The sequence below is a fragment of the Herpailurus yagouaroundi genome, unplaced genomic scaffold (genome assembly GCF_014898765.1).
Source record: "Herpailurus yagouaroundi ecotype Mexico unplaced genomic scaffold, PumYag 210, whole genome shotgun sequence".
Taxonomy (NCBI): domain Eukaryota; kingdom Metazoa; phylum Chordata; class Mammalia; order Carnivora; family Felidae; genus Herpailurus; species Herpailurus yagouaroundi.
Window position 1 is genome coordinate 28,666,040 of NW_024412441.1, and position 24,522 is coordinate 28,690,561.

Below are 24,522 nucleotides of genomic sequence, written 5' to 3' on the forward strand. Positions count from 1 at the left end.
GTGTGTGTGTGTGTGTGTGTGTGTGTGTGTGTGTGTGTGTGTGTGTGGCACACATGCCACACCCCCCAATAGCTTTGTGATTTTGTCACAGAGGAGTTTTTTGCTCAGTTGTTTGCTGCTTGGTATGTATGGCTTAGGTAACATAGCTAAAGGCACCCGTGGTTATTGCAATACATTTTTAGTTTATAAATGGAGGACTTTTAATGTGCATTTCTTGATTCTCTGTGTAATCAACAGTTCTTTCTCTCTCTCATAGTGGCTAGAAATAGAAAAATATTTGTGTCTGTCATTCCATTCATCAAATAATGTTCACATTTGGTTTCCATCGCTGGGAGATGTGTATTTGGAAATTGAATATACATAAGTACATTTTCACAAATTGAGCTTTTAGGTAGCCAAATTGATTTAACTCTTAGATCCATGTTGTAATGTATGACATTGGAGATATTCCGCTAAAATCATTTCAGGAGCATTCTGCCAGGTGAAGTTAGGAAAGGTATAATTTTGAGGGCAAGCAGGATGTCGCTCCTCTGCTCAGCTCTCTTGTGTGCTCTGTGCTGTCATTTGGAACAGATGCATTTTTATCCTAAATGCAATGGATGGTTGAAGGATGATTTAGTACTTGATTATTAGGGATCAAGTGTATGGAAATACCTTTCTGATTGATGTACCCTGGTGGTTGTTGTGTTTTTCTTTGGCTTCATTTTGAAAATAGCACTGATTCCAAGTGATGAATGAGTCACATCACGTCTAATCATATGGCACAACCAGTGAACTTTCCTTAAAAAGTGACCTGTCCTGTTACTTATTATTATTTTTTAAATTTAATTGAGTTTCCTCATTCCTCCCTACCCACAGTTACATGATCTTCTAGTGGATGGGACACAGTCACATAGACTTTAGAGTTGGTATTTTCTATAAGTCACAAGGTTATCCAAATCGCCACCTTGCAATGGTGAGTCCAAGCCAGAAGAGTCCAGCGCTGTTAGTGCTATTTGTTGAGCTGACCTGGGCATCGTAAGTGCCTGCTCCAGAAGGGAACTGTCAACCAGGGGAACACTGGGGTAAGTGTTTCTTGGTTTCTTTTTGTGTTTTTGGTTTGAAAATATATCACCTATCCAGAACTGGCAATTTGGTTAGTTCAATATCAAAATACTTACAAAGAAATGAAACATAAAAAGTCTAAGGGATGAAAATATAGCACAGCTCAGGTTCTAAGTCTTGTTCCCTTTTCTTGTGGACAGGGTGCTCATTCAAAGTTGCTTGTACCTCTGTAATAATTCTGACAAGTTCAGATCTTGGATTTTTATGATTTTTTTTTATTAGGGTAAAATACACATAATACGAAATTCACCATTTCACCCATTTTAAGGCATACATTTCAATGGCATGTAGCACATTTGCAGTACTGTGCATACATCACCTCTGTCTGGTTTCAGAGCCTTTCAGCAGCCAAAGGAGCTCTCTGCCCATTAACTTGTTCATCCCCAGTCCTCCCTCCTCCAGCCTCTGGCAACCTCTCATTTGCTTTCTGTCTCTATGAATTCCACCACTGTGATTACCTGAAATAAGCAGAGTCATGCAGTATTTGTCCTTTGGTGTCTGGCTTCTTTCACTTTGCATAATATCTTCAAGATTCATCCATGTTGTAGCATGCATTAGAATTTCATTCCTTTTTAAGGCTAATATTCCATTGTACATATACACATTTTGTTTATCCATTCATCCACTGATGGACATTTGGGCTGCTCCCGCCTTTTGGCCATTGTGAATAGAGCTTCACTGAACATTCCTATATGAGTATTGGCTTGAATACCTGTTTTGAATTCTTTGAGGTATATACCAAAGAGTGGAATCACTGTGTCATATGGTAATCCTCTCTTATAGAGGAACTGCCCCATTGTTTTCCACCATAGCTCTTGGCTTTTTTTTTTTGTAGTAAAGTGGAAGAAGAATAGAGACCAGGTGCTATGGGTGGGCATGTTTATAGCATTAAGAGACAAAAGGCAAGGATCCCAACTCAAGCACATACCCCAGTAGGGGATATGTGTCCTGTGTTCATCAGCCTCCTCTGTGTGCAAGGACTGGGCTCTGAAGAACAGAGGGATCTGAAGAAGGGTTAGGGAACTTGTTTGTGCCAACATCCTCACCCCTGGTGTGGTATCAGGATCTCTCTTTCTCTTGACGATGCCCAGGCCTTATCCCAAATTAACTAAATACACATCTCAAGGGCAGAGCCTGGCATCTATTTCCTGATGCATTTGTTGTTAATACAGTTGATCATGGTGCACAGCCAAGGGATGAGAACTACAGCTGAAGTGTCAGATTGTAAGATGTGTTCATTGGAGACACTGATACAAGACGAAACCAAAGGTCACACCTGAGTGCTTACCACATGCCACACTGCTCTCCACCCTTGATGCTTAGTGTATCTGGTAGCCCTCACAATAGCCTGATGACATAAGTGTCATTATTATCATCCTTTGCCAAAGAGAAAACAGAAGCCCAGAAAGGCTATGTACTTAGCTGTGTGTTGAAGCCCTGGGGCTCCAGCTGGCAGAAGGGCTCACTACAGCTAGCTCCAGCTGCCTCTTAAGTTTAGCATCCTCAGGAAAGGTGGGAAGGAAATATTCTGGGAGGTTAGTGGACAGAAATTGATTCTTCCCGCTCACAGAATAGACACCTTTCTCTGGGTGTTGGTGTTTGCCTTAATGCCTGAAAGCTGATTAGAGTTTATTTGTAGAGATGGAGAGTCCACCACCCCAGAAGAAGTGGCAGGTGAGCAGAGGAAAGGGGCTTGGCATTCTGGGAGCATTTGATGTGGGCTTAGCTAGAGCAAAGGGGTCTGAAGAATGATGGGGGAGAAGACATTTAGAAAGGTGCTCTGGGGCGTCATATGTAAACTGAGGTAATTGGACTTTGTTTTGTAGTGTGTGAGAGAGACAGTGGAGGTTTTGGAGCAGGGCAGAAGGTGACCAGAAAAAGTTCCAGAACCACCTGAGCAGTGGCACAGCAGGAGAGGGAAGAGGCTGTGGGGAGCAGGGGGCTCCTGAGCACCTGGGCCAGTGTGGCTTTGGGGACACCACAGTGGCAGAAGGCAGCAGGCCCGAGCATTTACTGAATGTGGCTGTGAGGTGGTGGGAGGAGGCATAGGTGACACTGGGCTATATAACAGGAAACTAAGGACAGGGGCTCAAAAGTGACACTGGGTCATATATGTGGAAGGCAGCCTATTTAAGGGAGCAGTATTTGGAATACAGTTTAGAAGAATTTATTTTTCCTGAACTAGATAAATTGATGAATCCTCAATTATCCTAGTGGCTCAGGATTCCAAAGAATGGATCTTTTGAAGAGATAAATCCCATGGATCTTTTAAAAATGACAATGATAATGTTTTGGTGTAGCCAGGTGAGCAATGAAGGAGGTTAGAGGACAGGGCCCCACTGGGAAAGTGGGTCAGCCCTCAAGGCCTGACCTCTGCCTTTACCTCCCTACAGGGAGGAATTTCTCTAGCCTGTGAATATAACTGCTAACTTATTCACCATTATTATTCCTGCCACCTCATGAATAATGTCTCCACCTTCATTTGCATGTGTCTGTTACTTTGCTTGGTCTTTAAAGGCTGTGTATAAATTTGTAAATTACTCCTTCTTTACATGCGTAAGGCAAATGCTCCTTAATGAATCATTTGATGAATTTCTTAAAAAGTGAATAATCGTCTTCACCAGCCAGATTCTTACTCTGTAAATTCTTTTGCCAGCTTGGTTTTGTTTAATGTGGGGTATAACTGTACTGGCATCAAATTTTTGCCCACGAATAGGAGAATCAGTCCATGAATAGGACTACCAGTATATTAGACAGGCCCATCACAGACCTGTTGGTGTTGGTAGGACATAGAACAAAGCTAAAACACCACTGGTGACTGTGAGAAAGTTACAGCATCACCCTGTGTGACTGTTATTTCCAGTTAAGCCTTTAGTTTTAGAACTGCCAGCACCCATTCCAGAGGTGTGCTGTCCAGTAAGGTAGCCCCCAATCACACTTGGCGATGGCTGCCATATTGGACAGTGCAAACACAGAGGGTACTTACTGATGCAGACAGGTCCATTGAGGCAGCACTTCTGTAGAATAATGAAGACAAAGGCCACAGACTTTACTGGACTGAGTGTTATTGGCAAAAGGTTTTGTGTTATGATTTATTCTTTAGGATTCCCTTTGCTAAGTGTGAACCCCAAAGTCCCACAGGGCTGTCTGTCTCTCCATAATAAGGCAGAAGGGCCCTGGGTCCAGCCCCAAATTTGGGCTGTTAACTGAGTAATACTCATCAAACAATTGACTCAGCAAGGTCAATTCTTTGTCCCTTGACTCTTAAAATTCTCCTTGTGATTAAAAGCAAAGCAAAATAACCCTCTATCACAGTAGGGCAGTTTGAGGAAAATGATAGTTTCTACCTATAGAAGACGCTCATTTATGCTACGAGGCAGCAAGAAAGTATCTGGGGATGAAAACATGCAAAACAATGGTCAGTTTTTCCTGTGAGCAGAGGGGACAGTGAGTACGTGTCTCACAGATGTCAGAAACTGTTACCCACAAGAACACGCTTGCCAGGTCATGGTCTGCAGGGGCTCTTCCTGTCTTAGTTGCTGTTCTCCCATCCAGAGCTCATCTATGTGCTCTTCCATTTCATTGTATGTGGCTCTTGTGGCCTTTGGGGAGGTAGAGAGCTAAGAGCTTTGGGCTGCATTGGCACAGAGGAGCCTCTGTTGGTGCAGACACACTCATCCTGGAAGGCTGTTCACTTTTTCATGTCAGGACTTGATCTAAGTACCAAGCCACCAGCCACCAAAGCATCACCCATTACCAAAGCAGTATATCTCTGCTCCCATGTCACACTAGAGAATGGGAAACCATTTGAGATGTATTTGAAGGTTTTGGGGGTTTTTTTGGTCTGTATGAGATTTTATGCAAATATATCAGATTTTTTGCCTACATTGCAAAGATTTTTAATACCTAGGGATTTGATGCGATTAAAAAATAATTTTCCAGCATGCAGTTCTAAAGCAGAAAAAAAAAAGGAAGACTTCAAAGGAGAAAGGACAAGATGGAACTTTAGGAGGTGTCCAGAGCTGGTTTTGTTGAACTTGAGGGCTTGGCTAAGGGTCCATCAGTGTCTTGCTTCTTGGTCTTCATCCCTCACAGCAGTTCTTCACAGCTAAGCAGTGATCATCACTGTGGGGCTTCTCTCTGAGGGTGTAGTGGATATGAAGAGGATGGGGAGGAAAGGGTGAAGCTCACATTTTTCTGGATTCAGAACTGAGGCTGGCACTGGGGAAATTCCCATGTGATAATGGCTGGTTCTGTGCCTCCATCTGGTGGAGAGGTCAGTGCTTGGTGGTTCTTCAGATGCTGGTCCCCTGCCTGTAGCAGGTGAGCAACCAATGGGTGTTGATGTCACTGTGACCATTGCTACACAGGTGGTCTTTAGCAGCAGTCCTTGGCATGCTGAGAACTTGTCGCCTACCTTAGAGACTCCACACCTTTTGCTTTTTTTAAAAATCGACTTTGTTTTACAGGGCAGTTTTAGGTTCACAACAAAATCGAAAGGAAGGTACAAAGATTTCCCATTACCTGCACCCCCACCCCACATGACCCTCCCCCACTATCAACATCTCCCACCAGGAAGGTACATTTCTTACAATCAGTGAACCTGCATTGACACATCACTGTCACCCAACGTCCAGGATTTACATTAGGGTTCTTGGTGTTATACATGTTATGGGTTTGGACAAATGTATGATGACCTATTTCCATCATTGTAGTATCATATAGAATACTTCCACTGCTCTAAAAATCCTCCTATTGATCCCCCAAGCCCCTGGAAACCACTGATCTTTTTATTGTTCTCTGTATTTTCACTTTTTCCAAGTGTCCTGTAGTTGGGATATACTGTATCATACTGTATCATCATACTGTATATAGCCTTTTCAGATTGGCTTTTTTCACTTAGCAATATGCATTTATGGTTTCTTCGTATACTTTTGTGGCTCTGTTTCTTTTTAACACTGGATAATTTTCCATTGTCTGCATGTTTGTTTATCCATTCACCTACCAAAGGTGCTTCCAAATTTGGGCAGTTATGAATAAAGCTGCTATATACATCAGTGTTCAAGTTTTGGGGGGCCGTAAGTTTTAATCCTCTATTTCTATAGTATTGGTCTCATGAGACCACAGGGGCACTTGGATGTGCTTTCTGGCGAGGTGAACTCATGGAGTGGCGGTTCTTGTTCACCAGCTGACAGTGGTTTTGTATCAGGTCTTGCCCATGGTCAGCACCATTGACCCTGACTCTGTTCCCAGTCCTGGAGAGTTAATTCCAGGGGAGAAGGGGCAAAGGGAGGAGGGTCCTCATCTCTCCCTCTTCACCTGTTGAACCTCAGTGAGGAAGCTGTCTGACTTAGTCCTAGGGAGGGCACCCCAGCCCCACTCCCCCCGACTGCCCCAGCTAACTGGGTCAGAGCGTGGCATGGTGTGGTTTGGCAAGTGGCTGGCCCAGGTCACAATAAGGACTCAGTTTTGGTCCAGTTTCTGCCAGGCTTTTCTCCCCATGTTCTGATGCTATTTCTAAAGTATAGGACAGTTAGAAAGTCCTCTTTGGTTTCTGTCAGCTCTTGTCCCTGAGAAAAGAGAACTGACCCATGTTTGAATGACTTTAGTTGCATAGTATTAGTTCTTATTTTTATACCACAGTATTAAAATAAGAGGGATGACTGCCTTTTGAGAAGAAACCTTTTGAAGCACGCACTCTGCTTATGCCTGCCTTCCTGGTATCCTGGCACTAACTGGGCAGTACGTGCTAGGACTTAAGGACCTCATCTGTCTGGGGTTTAGATTCCTCAGGGAGGCAACTAGATGGAGTCTGGGTCAAAAGGAAAGATGAGTGTGGCCAGCAGTGTCTCATTCAGCTTGAGAACTGAGGGGTCTTGGGCAGCTTTTCTGCCTTTACTGACCAAAGGCACAGGCAAGGGGCAGACCTGCGTTTGACGGGAAGTCAGATACTGCAAAGTGGAGAAGAATGAGGCTGCTAATGACCCTTAGTTGCCTTCTGTCTTACTAAACCATGAGCAGGCTGAATTTCGGTATACAATAAAGCTCCCTTTACACAGAAAAACCATTCAAGTGATACCGAGAGTGAGAGCTGAAATCCTTGCCTAATTTCAGATTAAGCAAAACATAAGCATTTGGCAAATGCCAAGATTGTAAAGTTGTGCAAGCAGAAGAATCACTTTGAAATTTGAAGCGCAGCCCCAGATGTTTGGGAGTATTTCCATTCGGCTGTTCCTCCTAGCGTGACTGGCTTCATACCTCCCAGACACTGAAAATCCATTCCTGAATGTTTGCTCTTTGCCAGTTTATTGCACATGCCATCTATGAAGAAGGAGTACCACTGAGTGCCAGTTGATTAAGAGAGAATTGTGTTAAGGGGGGAGGAAGTCAGGATTGCTCTCAAAATACTCATTTGTCAGTGATTGAATCGCAGCACTTTTGAGCTCTGTGTTTTGGAATTGGTGGCATAAAGATAGATGTCAGACAACCGGATCTTGCTCTTGTGGGGTGTATTGGTTCAAAGACAAGGTGCCTATTGCCAGACTCTAGTGGGAGTTATACGCATGACAGCATTCAGGGAGCAGCATTTGTTTCTTTAGCTTGGTTGGGGAGATTGGGGTCCCCAGGAAGTGGGAACTGAATCTGCTCTGGTCAGAAACTGGTGCTGCCCTGGACAGCTGCCAGAGGATGCTCAGGTGCTGGTGCTTGTGCATGCTACCATCCCACCTCAAGACAGAGTATAATAGGTGAGCCCCCATTAGCCTGGCCTGAGACCACCCCTCTCTCAAAGGCAGAGTGGCCTGAGAAGAAAGAAGGGAGGATTCGGGAATCAAACCCAACTGACATCCAAATGGATTAAATATGCAGTGAAATTTTACTTCAGAACTTCTCTGAGAACGTCCTTATTTAAAGTCTGTGTTCCAGAACAGATCAAAAGCATTCATCTGGCTGGGATGAAAGCTGGGAGAGTGAGTTGTGTCTCTGTTCTATGAGCGGTGCCAGGTCTGTGGTGTCTGCCCTGCCTAGTCCAGCAGCTGCAGGCACAGTGACCACTCCTGGCTGAATGCAGATCAGGAGCTCCCCACCCTGCCTGAGGGTGTGTCTTGGTTCCTTCTCCTGTACCTCACTCTTGGCTGTCATCCTATAGATGTTAAATAGTGACAGCAGTACAATTTTGCAAGGCCCAAGGGTTAAGCTTGTTGCGTTATTTGGAATTGAGAAAGAATTGGTCCCTATGGCATCCTGATACAAATTCTACATTTATTTCCCCTTCTCCTGAGCCAGTGAAGGCAGTGGGTGGAAAGAGACAAATGGTCCTCACTGTGTCTGCCTGCAGGCCCAGCAGAGACCCACAGAACACCCAGTGCTCCCCTTTAAATGTCCAGGGCCTAGAGCTTGCATTTACAAGCACTTTGCTTTTCCTCTCCTGCAACTTATTGGTTAGAAAAATACATGTTTCCCATGCCCAAATGGAAGGAGCCCACATGGCAAAAAAGCAACCCCATGGGCTTGTTCTAGGGCAGAAAGTTCCTCTCCACCCTGATCTTCTCTTATTGTGCCTGTTGGTTTTAAACATTAGCTTTATCCCCCTCCCCTCTTTTTAAAATGTGTCCACTTGGGGAAGACTGGCCAGAGCCAAATGATGTGGCTGGCTTGCTTCTGGGCCTGGCCTGTTCCTCTGTCCCAGACATTCCAGCCAGATCCTTCCTCCCCTCGTCCACCTTCAAGCTTTTTCCAGCCAGGCAAAGGAGGCATTTCTGTCCCCTTGGGAGAGCAAGAGCTAGTAATCACATTGGTCCCATTTTCCTTGCATTTAGGATGTAGAAATCTCCTCTGATGTATATTAAGGGTTAAAGAGGGCAATGACAGGTCCCAACTTGAGCAGCTTCCATTTTAAGTGTTTTATTTTTATTTTGAGAGAGGGGGAGAGAGGGAGAGAGGGAGAGAGAGAGAGAGAGAGAGAGAGAGAGAGAGAGAGAGAGAGAGAAGTCATGAATGGGAGACAGGCAGAGAGAGGGAGAGAGAGAGTCCTAAGCAGGCTCTGTGCTGTCAGCATGGAGCCAGATGTGGGGCTCAAACTCACAAACTGTGAGATTGTGACCTGAGCCAAAATGAAGAGTTGGACACTTAACCAGCTGAGCCACCCAGGTACTCTGAGCACCTTCCATTTTGAATTTTCAGTGGGGCTCTGCCCATCTAAATTTTCAGTGGAACCAAGCCTCTGGGATGGGGAAAGGATGTTTGTGCTAACTGGAATTTCAGGTGGCTAGCACCTCCCACTCCCAGCAAGCTGGAAGGAGGGGAAAAGCAGTGTGCTCTGGCTGCTAGCTTGGAGTTCATAGGTACTCTGATTGCTAAACATGGCCTCTCCACCCCGCACAATTAAATAAAATAGCCTTGGGATTGTTTTCAAATGAGTTGTTTTGCATTACCTGGTCGCACTTTATGACATAATTCCTTCAGACCTGAGGACTACCCCTTAAGTCATCTTTGCATCTCTGCCTCTCATTCCCTATTTGTGCTTGATGGCCAAGCTCTTTCTTCCATGTTCACCCTTCCCCTCTACCTGGCACATCTCTACTCATCTTTCAAAACTTCACATGTCCCCTGCTCTGTGAAGGCATCTTTGATTTCTCAGGCTGTTGTTTGCCTGTGTCACCCTCCCTTCAAGCTTTCCCTGTGGTCATGTCTTCATAGACACTGCCAGCACTGTGCCATTGCCTCTCTTATATGGGATTTTGGTGAGGACTGGAATGCATGCAACCATAAGCCTGCAGAGTATGTTTGTGGAATGAAGGTGACTGTTCTCTTTGCCCAGTTTTCCTCACCATTATCCATCATGCTGGCCCCTGCTGGTGTGGCTATCTCTGGAGGGCTGGTCCTATGGGGAGGGGCCACGTGACAACCCAGAGGAGAGATTTCCTTCCTGTTTTCTGCATAGCTGCTAGTGTCCTCCTGGACTGGAGAGGCAGCATATGAGATGTCAGGTATAACCACAGGGAGCACAAGGCTATCTTTCCTGCTGGTAGAACAGCTCCAGCTGCAGGACCACGTTACTCACATTCTCAGCAATGAGTCACAGCTTCCCCTGCATTTTTGAACCCAAGGCCAGTTTACATGCTATGAAAAGGAGGTTATTCTACCTATCAGATCCGCATTTGTTTTCTGGGAGCACTTTAGTCCTGTCCCAACCTAATCAGAATATCTAAACTCTCTGCTTACTAAATCACCAGAATCAGTTATTGATTCTAGCTCTTTGATGCACAATATACAAAAGTATTGTTCATATGAGATTATTGGTATTCCACTCCTATAAAATGTCAACATAGAGGCAGATGCTACAGGTGAGTAAGCAGTGCCATGCAAATTAATTTATTTCTGGAGGAAAATCAAGCTCTCTAGGCACGGTACTCTGCTGAGCATGTGTAGAGGGGCAGAATGATCCAGTGGGATGACCAATGACCATGGAGTTTAGTGCCAGACTTGGATTTAAATCCCTGTCCTTTTTGACTGTATACAGTTTTCTCAATATTGCTGAACCTTTGATCTGTAAAATGAGGATAATATTGCCTGCTTTGCTGGGGTTTAAAAAATGAGGATTAGGATGTATGTAATGCATCTATGATTGTTTCCCAAGAATGGCAGCTATTAGCGAGAAGTTACAGCAATTTAATGAATATGACCAAGTATTAATAATAAGAAATCGTATTCATGAAAGAAAGACACGTGAACACACAAGATGCTGAGGTGCATGAACATATCTCTCAAATGTTTTTCTGCTGTTCTCTGCATTCTTTGAGGCATGCAGTCAAAAATGGAACTCCAGGGGTGCCTGGATGGCTCAGTTGGTTAAGTGTCTTTGACTCAGGTCATGATCTCACGTCGTGAGTTCGAGCTCTGCATTGGGCTCACTGCTGTCAGCACAGAGCCCACTTCAGATCCTTTGTCTCCCTCTCTCTCTGCCCCTCTCCTTCTTATGCTCTCTCTCTCTCAAAAATAAATAAATAAATATTTAAAAACTAATGGAACTCCAACCTTATATCCTTGGATCCATGTGTAATTAGATTGTTCTCATCGAAAAGCCATGCCTTCACTATCTTGCCACTTAATTTAGTAAATTGGTAGAGCAAATGTGGCATTCAAATTGCCTCTTCCTGTCTCCAGAACATCATTCATTGCCAAAGCCAGCATGGATTAGAAACATTTGAAGTGGAAATTAGTTGAGTCAGGGCATATAGTTGTCAAATTTTGATTATCTGCTTACACTATTTTAAAAATTAGATTATGCTTTGTTTCCATTTAACAAAGGAAGGGAAATGTTGTTATTGGAGTTTTTATTAAAATAGAAATTTGACAAACACTCTTCAATGACTGGATGGATTATAGGACATAAGACTAATCAATAGAGGATTAAACGTTGCCAAGCCAATTTAGAAGTCTTGTCTAGATAAAACCCTCTTGTGGCAGCACAGATATGGTAAATATGAATAAATGTGTAACAGATGTCAACCTTGCCCCCCTGCCATGCAACTCAAGGAAAGACAGATTTCTAGAGGGGAGAGGGTCTACTTCCAACTACCATCATGAATGCTGGAAGAAATGTGTGAGTAAGGGGTCGGTCACATGTGGACATCAAAGATTGGCCATGAGAATCTCAAAGTTCTGGTCAAATTCCAGTGGATTGCCATAGTTTACCTAACGCCCTGGTGTGGTCAGGACTTCAGGACTTCTGTGAAGGACTTCTGCCATTTTCTGGCAGGTCTCAGGTCTGAAGATGATCAGTCCTGATAATTCAGTATTGAAGCAAATACCACATTTCAAGGAATGGATGGCTCATGGTCTTTTTGTTGTTGTTGTTGTTGTTTGTTTGTTTCTTTGTTTTTATCACCTTGACAACTGGAAGGCAGGGTAAGGAAAGAAAGGAAGTGAGTGAAGGGCAGAGGGAGAGAATGTGAGGAGGAGGAAGAGAAGGTAAAGGGTGAGGGAGAGAAGGACAGATAGGTAGACAGAATACCTGGCATGGCTTCTAACAGCCTGGAATCCCCAAATAATAGCAACCCTTTCTCCCTTTGTAGCAGAACTTTGTGTATTTTGTGTTTCCTGTTGAAGTCCTAAATCCACATCCTCCTCCGTAAACCTATCTAGTCTGATGGCAGCCAGACCAGGCATAGGCAAAGCCAAACCTGTCAAGCGGCTCCCAAGGGCAACCTTGGCCTTGAAAGGTATGGCAAGAGCCCAGGATCCTGAGCAAAGAAGTGCAAGTGCTCCTTGCCTTGGAGTTGCGCTTAAGTCAGCCAATAAAATTGTCAGTCTTAAGGAAGCTTAGCTTTCTAAATAAGGCTATAAATAATTTCACAAATGGAGCCTGTGCTGTATAATAGTGTGTGCTGATTTTTGAGAGCTACTGCAAGAATAAATTTGCTGAATGAATAAATCTGCAGTAGCCTCCAGTCGAATGTGAAAGGACGAATCCAGTGCAGAAATAACCTTTTAAAAAGGATGTATTAACTGAGCACAAAGGGTACCCACATAAGTGATTTCTAATTCATTAAGGGGTAGACTGTCAGCTCATTCTTTGGTTTTTCAACAGATAAGAATTCAAATGAGGACCCTTCTCCAGCTTGGAAATCGGGCTTTTGGTGTCTATGTATCTCACCACGTTAGGATATGGGCAGACAGCTTTATTGCCATCAATTAAAGTTCCATGCACAACTCTTGTAATGTTAAGATGAGGCCAAGAGGTGACTTTTCCCTGGCTAGATTGGAATTTAATGAGAGTAGGCAGACATCATAAAAAAGCTAAGTGTGGGATGTGGGCACGGCTGTTAAGCTGTGTTGCAGAGGGATTTTCTTGTACCATGTCAGTGTCTTTATCATCTTACCCCCGGGGTTGTTTCATTAAAATGTTACAGCACAGACAGGAGGGAACTTGCAGAGATCTTGCTGCTTCTGCTGGCCGTGCTTGAGCTCACAGAATGCACTCCGGAGAGAGGCCTTAGCTTCCATGCTCAATGCCAGGGGAGGAATGGGGAAGTGTGTGCTTCTGAAGTGGGACGAAGAGCCAGGGGGCCATCAGGATTGTCACCCTAAAGGATGTTCGGTGAGATTTAAAAAAAAATAAACTATCCACGTGTATTCCCTGCTAATAATTTGTAGCTCCACCTCTCTCTCCAGGAAGAATATCATAAGTTGTGGTGGGTGGGCAAAACATTGAAGCCCCCAATGTAGTGGTCTCCAGTGTGACCTGACTTCATGTGCTTCTGCACCAGGGGCTAGTGAACCCTGTATGCCCATGTGGTTTACCTGTGGGTGTTCTTACGTGCTTCTAGCAGGAACCAGAGGAAGTGACGAGAACCATGATGGCTGGGCTGGGCTCCCACCCTCCTACAAGTGGTGGTAAAATTTGGAAGAGATAGTGGACATGAAGACGTTGCTCCAAACTGTTAACCTGTTTTATACAAGGTAGTGATTGTTGTTCTCTTAGGTCCCCAAATATCTCAGAGTGCTAACATTTTGGGTTTTTTTTTTTTAAGTTTGTATCTTAATGTTTTTAAGTAGTCTTTAGTATAACTACCACTGCTGATTCCAGAACATTTTTGTCACCTCAAAAGGAAACCCCATGCCCAGCAGCAGACACTTCCTGTTCCCTGTCCCCTCAGCTCCTGGAAACCACTAATCTGTTTTCTGTCTCTGTGAAGTTGTGTATTCTGTACATTTCATATAAATGAGATTAGATGATATGTGGTCTGATTTCTTTCACTTAACATAGTATTTTTAAAGTTCATCCTGGTTGTGACATAGCTCACTTCATTTGTTTATAGTTGAATAATAATAATGCATCATGTGGTTATACCACATTTGTTTATCCACTCACCAGTGGACAGGCATTTGGGTTTTCTTACTTTTTGACTATTGTGGGTGGTTTTGCTGTGAATATTCATGTGCAAGTTGATGAGGACAGGTTTTCACAGACCTAGGAGTAGAATTATTACTGGGTCATCTGGTAGCTCTGTTTAATGATTCGAGGCATCGCCAGCCTTGTTCAGAGTGGCTATACCGTTTCACCACCAGAAAAGTATGAGAGTTCTGGTTTTTCCACATCCTTGACGACATTTCCTGTTGCCGGCCTTTATGGTTATAGCCATCTTTGAGGGTGTGAACTGGTTTTGATTAATCTTTTAGATTTTAAAATAATAATGGAGGTTTCAGTCACCACTTACCTTTGGAAGGAAAGCCATGTTGATCGTCTAATAATATTTGATCATCGACTAATATTTGTAAAGTGCTAATTAGTCCTTTGGAGATGGTCTTTTAGGGAACAAAGTTGGTTTTTTAGCCTGGAATTCCTTGCGGAGAAGCTGTTGATGCCTTCTGGTAGCAACGTAGGTGAAAATTACAATGCTGTGTGCGCACCAGTGATACTAGGAGAGGATGAATGTACAGATGGGAACAGAGCCTGATACAAATCTGCTTCTAATTCTGAGGAACAGCCCTCTTCTTCCCTTAGTATGCAGTGTGTTTGAACTAATGCAGTGTCTGTACATGCGTGCATGTTGGCACACCATCTCCTGGAAGCAACAGTGAGATGTCAGTTCCCCAAACTCTCTCCTCTTCCATTCCTAAACAGTAATGACTCATTCAGAAAAATGTAGTCCCACAACCTTGGCAAGGAAATGGCTATTCTGGGACAGGCCTTTGGCTTGCATTAAGAAATGTTTTAAGAATGTGTTTGTGGGTTTTGTGTTTTGTTTTTTCTAGAGGCTAGAAAGAGGGATGTGATGACTCTTACCAGGCTCTGGAGGTCAGTGTGGGGGTTCTTGGCCATATTTCCTCTGCAGTGCTCGGAAACAACGCACTAGTCTTTAATTTTCCTGAGTTCAGCACCCTACTCCATCCCTGCAGCTGGTATCACAGGAGTGAGGGTGGGTCAGTTTGCACAGAACCTGAAAGGGATCTCAGGGATCTCCTACTCTGTTTACTTTCTTAGTCTCCTCTGCCCCCAGCCCCCAGTGGCCCAGTCCCCTTTATAAATCCCCAATTGTCTCTTCCATATTGGATTGGATCCTAGAACTCACTCCTTCCAGAGGCAGCCCATTGTATTCTCCACTCTGGCTACTAGAAGTTTGTTTTCAATAAGGATTCCTAGTCTGCCTGTAACATCCACCTAGGTGGTCTGGGCTCTATCCTGCAGGCCACTATCTACAATGTAGTTTGTCCCAATCTTTTATATGATGACACTTTAATTAGAGTATTTATAAACAGCCTTTATCCCGTGTCCCCACTAATCTGGTTTGCAGGCCAGATATTTCCACCTGTTCCTCCAGTGACCCCCTCTGAGTGTGTCGCATGCTGCTGGCCCAGAGCAGTGTATAGGCTTCCGGTTCCCACTGCCCTCCCTCCTTGTTACTTCTGTTCCTGAAGTAACATTCAGGATTTGAACACTGATTTGAACATGAACCTTGTAGGCTTTCATTGCAAATCACTCCTGATGAGAAGCTCATGGAAGGTTGAAGTGTGTGTGGCACTTAGACTAGAAATGAATAGTCTTTATACTTCATTTTAACAATATTTTTATTGTGAAATATATGCATGGAAGTCTGTGAAGGTGGACATAGTTTAAGGAGTGATAATATAACATGCATCAGTGTGTCTCCCACCCAGTTGATAAACATTGAGACTTGGGGGCTCTTCAGGTGGCTTTTCCTGTTCTTTTACTGTCACCTTTGCTTTTCTTATGGTGGCAGAAGTGTTTAAGAATATGTGTGTATGTGTTTCTGAATAGTTTCTTTTGTTTTAAGTAGCTTTGCCTGGTGCTGAATGTGATATTCTTAGAATCATTGCGTGTTCTTCTGTGACTTGCTTCTTCCACCCAGCAAAGAATCAGCCATGTCGACACCTGCAGATCTCGTTCACTCATCTTTCTACAGGATAGTGCTCCATGATTTGAGTGTATCACACATTGCCCACTTTACAGTTGTTGGGCATTTTTGTTGCTTCTGGTTTTTTGATGCATACATAGAAGTGCATCCTTTCTCTAGAGAACACAGGGCTGGTTTCTTTGGAACTGGTAGCCAGGCAAGAGAGCACTTCTTCACTCCCACTTGGATTGGTGGCAGACACTCCTTTCTACCCCTTGCCAATACTTGCTGTTAGACTTTTTCATTTTTGCCAGTCTAGTGGATGTCAAATGACATGTAATTTACAAATCTCTGATTACCAGTACTGTTATGTTTTCATATGTTTATAGGCCACTTGTGTTTGTCTTTATATACTGCCTGTTGGAGTTACTTCTCTTTTCCTTGAAGGTAGGTTATATTTATCTAGTGTTTACCCTGTTGCCACTGTTCTAAGTAGTTTTGGATATATAATCTGTTTTTATCCTTCCCAGTGGAATAGGTGTTACTACCGTGACATCTGCCTCGCAAGTAAGGAGTCTGCGGGGCAGATGCAGTGTCTTACTCAGGCCCCAGCTGGTAAGAGCAGGGCAGGAACTGAACCTGGCATGAGTTTGCTCTTAACCACAGTGTGGCTGCTGAGTTATTTATCTGTTCTCAGTGCAAATACCTTGCTTTGGAATGTGTTGTAAATATCTTCTTCCAGTTTGTGGATTGGCTGTTTCCTTTCTTTTTAGTGTCCTTTGATGAATAGATGTTTTCTAAAATTTTGATGTTGTTGAACTGAACACATTTTCTTTTTAAATTAAAAAAAATGTTAATGTTTATTTATTTTTGAGAGAGAGCATGAGAACAGGAGGGCCAGAGAAAGAGGGAGACACAGAATCCAAAGCAGGCTTCAGGCTCTGATCTGTCAGCACAGAGCCTGATGTGGGGCTCGAACCCATGAACTGTGAGATCACGCCTGAGCCGAAGTTGGACGCTTGACCGACTGAGCCACCCAGGCACCCGTGAGCACATTTTCTTTTATGGTGAATGTTTTGGGTCTTATTTAAAAACATCTTTTCCTACCCTGGAGCCTTAACATTAACTTCTAAAAGTTTCACAGACTTGCTTTTCATATTGAAGACTTTAATTCATCTAGAAATAATTTTTTATATGGCATGAGGTAGAGGACCATTTTTTCCTCTACATAGATAATCCAGTTTTGCCAACACCATTTATTAAATAGCTTAGGCTTCCTCTGCATGATCTGTAGTACCCGTGCTCATAAATCAGGTCATCTTTGTGTGGTGCTTTTTCTGGACCGGGGCCATTCCTTCCATCCATTTGTCTATTCCTGATTCCATTATATGTTCATAATTACTATAACTTATTTAAAGCCTTGATATCTAGTCGGACAAGGGGCTTTGCTGTCTCTATATATTTTGAATCTTGCCAAGTACTTCAAAATTGTTGAGATTTACATTAGAAATACATTTGAACTATACATTAGAGACAAAATTGCAGCTTTTCTGAAACTTTCTACTCAAAAACATAGTACTACTCTCAATTTGTTTATCTTTAATGTCTTTCAGTAAAATTTCATAATACTCTCCATGAAGGGAATGCACATTTTTTGTTAAATTTATTACTAGTACAATTTATAACAGCAAGAAAAATATAAAGTATTTTTAGAAATTCTGTGCTCTAACTGCTTGTTGATTATGTATAGAAAAAGTTGATGGGGCACCTGCGTGGCTCGGTCATTTAAGTGTCTGTCTCTTGGTTTCGGCTCAGGTCATGATCTCACAGTTCATGAGTTTGAGCCCCTCATTGGGCTCTGCGCTGACAGCCCGCTTGATATTCTCCTCTCTTACTCTCTCTCTGCCCCTACCCACCCCCTCTCTCTGTTTCTCAAAATAAATAAGAAAACGTAAAAAAGAGAAAAAAGAAAAACAGTTGACTTTTATATTTTGGTGGTGGTATCCAAAAACCTTGCAAATCTTATTAATTCTAATCATTTCTGGGTAGTAATTTTGGGTTTTACATAGATGATCGATCATACCATCTACAAATGATTGTAGTTTCATTTCTTCCTTTCCAGTCTTTCCCCCTTTCTCTTTTGTCTGATGGCATCCCCAGTGCAGTGTTGAATAGGAGTGATGTAAACAGCATCCTTGCCTTATTCCTGATCTTTGAGGTACCATATTCAAGATTTCCCCACTCAGCTTGGGGTTTGTTGTGGTGGTTTTGTTGATATTCTTTATCAGGTTAAGGACATTTTTCTCTGATTCAGTTTATTCAGAGGTTATTTTTAAATGAAAAGTCAAATTTGAATTTTGTTAAATGATTTTTTTTAAAAAAACTTTTGAGATGGAATGGTTTTTGCCTTTCAATCTTCAGTGTGACAAATGAGTAATTTTTCTAATTTTAAACCAATCTTATATGCCTGGAATACCCAGATTAGACATGACGTGTTATGTTTTTTTTTTTATACATTGATGGAGTCAGCTGGCAAATCTTGTTTTTAGATCAGAGCTTTCAGTGCAGCTGGCGTGTTTTTCATTCTTGCTTCTACTAAGGGGGGCGCCTATTAGCCAAACTTTCTTAGGTAGCTCTGAGTAGACATCCCGCTGTGAGTGGAGCCAAGACTTCACAGCCTACCGCTCTCCAGCATCAAAACAGTTCAGCAGAAACCTCGCAGTAAAACGGCTTTGGTGCTCTCTTCCCGGGGTTCCGGGGTTCACTCTTGACCTTTGCATAATCCTTCTTTGTGTCAGCTCAGCCATGTATTTCTTTCTCTTGTTATTGTAGATACTTTCAAACATACACAATAGTGGAGGGTCTAGTAGAACGACCCCATATATCCAGCATCCATAGTTTATCAGCGTTTGCTCATCTTGTTTCATATCTCCCTCCAGTTTGTGTGTTGTATGTGTGTGCAATCTTTCAAAGCTAATTTCAAGCATTATATCACTTCACCTGTAAATACATCAGTATATTTCTCCAACAGATGAAGTCTTTTATTTTAATGTTTATTTATTTATTTATTTTTGGGAGAGAGAGAGAGAGAACGGGGGAGGGGTAGAGAGAGAGGAGAGAGAGAATCCCAAGTAGGCTCTGCACTGTCCACACAGAACCCAGAACAGGACTCAATCTCACCAACTGTGAGATCATGACCTGAGCTGAAGTTAAGAGCTTGATGGTTAACTGACTGAGCTACCCAGGTGCCCTGAAGTCTTAAAAAAACACATAACTACAATATCATCATAGTATCTTTTTTTAATGAAATTTATTGTCAAATTGGTTTCCATACAACATCCAGTGCTCATCCCAAAAGGTGCCCTCCTCAATGCCCATCACCCACTTTCCCCTCCCCCTCCCACCCCTATCATCATATCTTTTCAGAATTAACAATAATTCCCTAAAATCATCCATGTGCAAATTTCCCAGATAGTCTCTAAAATGGCTTCTTTGTTTTTCTGAAATAAATCTGTTAGGGTCAGGCGTAGGCTAGGGTAAAGGTAAGAGTCAAGAACTAAAATTTTATCAGTCAAAGGCTTTATTGGGAACTAAGGTCTTGGGCGAGGTTCCGTGACTCAAGGGGAGAGAGAGAGAGAGGAGTCAGGGAAGTCACGCCCGGGTGTGGTGGGGTAGGGTTTTTAAGCTGCAGCGGTTCCGAGTTTAGGTCCAGGTGGGCCTTTTTCATGTCAGGTCGTGCTGTCGCTGGTGATTGGTTGACCTTCAATTCGTTCTGGTTCGCCGCTAGGGGCTTTTCGTTGGGTTGCGCTGGCAAGATGGCCGTCCCCTCTACTGTGGTTCCAAGGACATCCTAACAAAATCCACATGTGCACTGGATATTCTCTTCTGGTCCTTTTCACCCAACAGTTCCCACTGCCTCTTCATGCCACTGATATGTTGAAGAAACCTAGTTGTCTGTCCTGTGGAACTTCCATGGTCTTGACTTTGCTGGTTACATCCTTGTGCTATTATGTATCATGTTCCTGTATCCCCTGTGTTTCCTGTAAACTGATTTGATTTGATTTGTTTCTTTACTTGTTTATTTTTTCCAAGAACAGTTCCTAGGAGGTGAACCTCCAATTTCAGCAATGCATTTTTTAAATTTATTTTTTATTTTTTAAGTTTGCATCCAAGTTAGTTAGCATATAGTGCAACAATGATTTCAGGAGTAGATTCCTTAATTCCCCTTACCCATTTAGCCCATCCCCCCTTGCACAACCTCTCCAGTAACCCTCTGTTCTCCATATGTAAGAGTCTCTTATGTTTTGCCCCTTCCCTGTTTTTATATTATTTTTGCTCCCCTTACCTTATGTTCATCTGTTTTGTATCTTAAAATCTTCATATTAGTGAAGTCATATGATATTTGTCTTTGACTAATTTTGCTTGGCATAATACCCTCTAGTTCCATCCACATAGTTGCAAATGGCAAGATTTCATTCTTTTTGATCAGCAATTCATTTTAAAGATGGTCTTTGTTCTTTTTAATCTAGCATTTTAGTTTTTCAGTTTGGAGGGTTGTCCAGGATGCTTAGATGGTGGTATTGATAGAAATGGAAGTCCAGAAATAGATTTTGGTGTATGACTATTGTCTATTTAGGTTATTGGTTGTACATTGTCCTCTGATCTGGCAGCATAATTCTCATCCCCAAATCTGTGTGTGTGTGAACCAGAGAAACGCATGACCACTCTGGTGGCAGGGAGGTGACAGTCGTTGACATGAGCACTAAATGCCATCCAGAGTTGGAATGTGGGAACATCAAACATGTGAGCTCACTGTTCCTGTCTCTACCCTCTGACCCAGGGATGGTGACCTGAGCCTGCTCCAGGATGTTAATGGAGTGGTCATGATAAGAATGTGCCCCTCCTTCCTCCCACATCCTTACTGGTCTCTGTTGTCTCCCTGGGGGTTTGGTCACATGTCCACAGAGACAGTACAAGCGACCACATTTCTTATGGCCAGACTTGTCCTCTTCCTTTACCTCCCTTTCCCCCTGAAAACGTGTTCCTTTCACTGTTTTTCTAGCTTCTCTCATAATGCTGCCTGCCCACAATTTGTTGGCATTTCACCCTGCTCAGTCCCTTCTGTGCCGCTAACTTCTAGGTCCAGTCACTGACCACGCTTTGTGGATTGTCTCTAAATTTTTCCATCTGAGAACCATCCTGGAGATTTCTGAAAGATGAACTCCGGATAAAAGGGCTTTGGCATGGAGAACAGGTCCCCATGAGGAACACTTCTGGACCCAAAGAATAAGGTTGATCTGCAGGAAGGGATCTTCACTAAGACTCTTCCAATGGATGTAAATCATTAGATTCTTTGCCCTGGGAGTAAAAACAAAGGGTTTGAGGTCATGACTAGAACCTGTGCCTGTCCCCTCCCCCCACAGCCCAGCCTTCCTCTGGCATGTTTCTGAGATGGATGGCCCATTCAGCCTAGTCCTAGCTGACAGGCCAAGCCCAGCACAGGAAGCTTCAGCAGAGATGTTTACACCTCTCCAAGGCCTACACGAGGACTGTGCTCAGCTTGATTTAGAGCTGAGATGAAAGACAGCAGAAAGGAAAGTGAAATAAATTGTAGGAGCCTGACACAAACTGGGCAATAGGTACTTTTTCTTACCATACATGGGCCCAGCCCCCACCTTCAACCCACCTGTTCTGACATCTTTAGGCAGTTTTGCACTATATAGAGTGTGACAAAGAAGAAAGTTATATGAAATGAATGGTTTCCAAAAGTCTCTCTGGAGAGCCTTTTAACTTTGGGTCTAGATAAACCATAACATTTTCCAATGGGTTCTTGGATCTCTAGTGTTTGAGCCAGGCATTGATAAAGGGAGGCCATGAGAAGACAACATTCCTGGCCCTTAAGAAATATGTAATTTCATCTACATGAAGCAAGTGGTTAAAAAAATTAAAAAGTTGCATATGTGATATATGTATAGGCTATCTGTCTTCTCCCACTCTGGGGCAGCTGAGGAGGTACTCTGAGGGAAAGTGCTGGAAAGAATGTTTTGTGCCCAGTTTCTGTCATAATGGAATGTGTGTGGTAAGTCTGCCAAACTTAGTGGCCCACAGAAAGAAGAATGTTGCCTTTTCCTCAATTTTGGTTTGCATTTCAAGTGTTGTTGCAAAGCTAAAGAAAAATGGTAAACTTCTCATGCCTATCTCTGTCACTTACCTCTCTCTTTTTTTTTTTTTTTTGCCTCCTATGTGGCATGTCTCAGAAGTATCCAAGACTTTTATCTTGTAGATTCTTTAAAGTCATTATGTTATGTATATTATTAATCTACATAAGTATTCCATCTTCCTCACAAACTTTGTGAGAATGGGGAGTATGTCAGCCCTTAAACTGTTATATCTCTACTATCTCACCTAGTCGCTGGATGGATGGATGGAGGGATGGATGGAACAATGGATGGATAAAGGTAGATATTTCAGATTGTGTACTCAGAATGGCAAATAGACACCATCACTCCCCAGCCCCTCCTGAGAGGGGTGTGTGTGTGTGTGTGTGTGTGTGTGTGTGTGTGTGTGTGTTTGTGATCTCACCCTGCTTCCCATCAACAAATAGGCTCTGTGTGAAGGTACTGTGAATTTCTTGCTTAGGGTCTTTCAGTCACTTGTCTCTGTGTTGCTTGCATCGTGTGTTATAAAGGAGTGCCTGGTAAATATGTGCTGAATAGAGGTCATGCCATGTACTAGCCGGTTCTAAGCCTTGTGTGAAAAGCCAGGCATTTGGAATCCTTGTAGCATCTGTGTTGACTTTGGACCAAAATCCAAAAAGGGCTCCTCAGCTTTTCTCTTGAGCACAAGAAGATGCTCTGTATCCTGATGACCAGAGGATAGTTTCTTCCTTCTCTCCATGCTCTGTGCCTGAATCTCTGTTTCCTGGAGCATCAGGAGTGCTAGTGTTTATGAAGCTGACATCCCCTGATGCTGTGCACAGATCTTCCCTCTGCCCCACAGGGCTGTGTGCCAGAGCAAGACTCAGGAATTAGCCATCAAAAGAGCTCATTTGTCATCAGTTAACAGCTTCCCAGCCTTTTTCCCTGCCTCCTCCCCTCTGCCCCTCTTCTCTCTCCTCTTTTTGCGTCAGGAAGAAACTGATTTGAGTGTGAGCAGAGGAATTTTTCTAGGCCAGGAACATCACCCAGGCATTGCCTGTGTCCTCCTCTCCTGGGGCGCTTCCCCCAGAACCTGGACTGAATTTAAAATTGCAAACTCCAAGCCCCACTGGCACTTCCCATTCTCTTCTGGATGTTTTTCCTCCATAATACCTACCGACTTCAATGTGCTGCATATAGGTAATGATTTATTTTACATACATCTCTTTCCCTGTCTAAAATGTATGTTCCCTCAGGGCATAGATGATTTTTGTCTGTTTTGTTTCTAACATATTAGCAGTTCCTAGAACTGTGTCTGGACATATTAGGGGGCCAGGAAATAGTGGGTAGGCAAATGAATTGTATTAATAATGGTTCGTGAGCCTTTGGTTGGGACTGTGTGGGAGGGGCCGTGGCTCTCCCATGGGCCTTGCAGACACCTGGCTCTGAAGGACCTGGCCTGCCTGGAGAACAGGGCCGGGACTGCTTGCAGGTCTTTCTGTGCATGCCATCCACACTTAGCCATGGGTGCCAGCTGAGCCCAGTGGCAGGAGCCCAGTGGCAGCCCAGGACTCTGACTTTCCACTTCCTCTATGATGAGAAGACTGCATGATTTTTGCCAGTCTCTTTGGTACGTCTGTTTGCATGTAGACTGGCAAGGCTGACTGTAAGCTGCAGGAGGAGAGGCTGTTCACTTCTAAGAGGAAAGCAGCTGTGGCCTTGTGCTCTCCCTCAGGCTGCTAGTGTCTGGCCAAGTTGGCCCCTGCTGGCCTCTGCCCTGTCATCTGTCTTCTATCCACTGCCCCAGCTCTTTCCTGTGGGCACCTGTGCTCCTGGTACTATTTTCGCAGCAGGTAATGAAGGTGAGAACTGTAGCCAGGGCTGGTTTCTTGGAATCGGCCCTTCCCTCAGCCTGCAGCAGAACCCTGACAGCTGTGACGTGTGCTGCTGGCTACAGCCTGAGTGAGGCCATAGAGACATGAAGTTCCCTGACACTGCCTCTCACTGCTGCCTGTTTCCAAGACCATGTGGTGGGACAGAGGGACAGGGCCTTCTCTTGCCCTGGCTGCACACTGGGCCACAAGGGCCCCTCCACTCTGCTCCTCCAGGACACACTATTCTGCCTTTAGTTCTGTCAGGATGCCCCGCTTAACTCTCCTTGTGGTGCAGAGGACGCTGGGGCTGCCCACAGTGGGCGGGATATACTTGCATCTGCCAGATGGGAGGTGGGGGCTGAGCAGTTCTTACAGACCCAGGTCTGTGTGCAGCAGCTCCAGCACTAGTGTAGGTGGATAGGACTCAGGACCATGCTCTTGAATTTACACGGTATGCTAATTGTGTCCTTACAAATGTATTGAAGTATTTCTTGCTATGCAGAATAAATGATCAGGAACTGATGGGTTCTTTTGAGCTATTCCAATGAA

At 43.6% G+C, this 24,522-nt stretch overlaps 1 protein-coding gene across 1 annotated transcript in view; it reads left to right on the top strand.

Moving 5' to 3' along the window:
* Nucleotides 1–2,745: 2,745 nt before the first annotated feature.
* Nucleotides 2,746–24,522, top strand: part of SH3RF3 (SH3 domain containing ring finger 3) — a 195,919-nt gene continuing 174,142 nt past the window's right edge. Inside the window, exon 1 of the mRNA XM_040454177.1 lies at nt 2,746–2,778. Coding sequence (XP_040310111.1) covers nt 2,746–2,778 — 33 coding nt within the window. The remainder of the gene's footprint in view (nt 2,779–24,522) is intronic.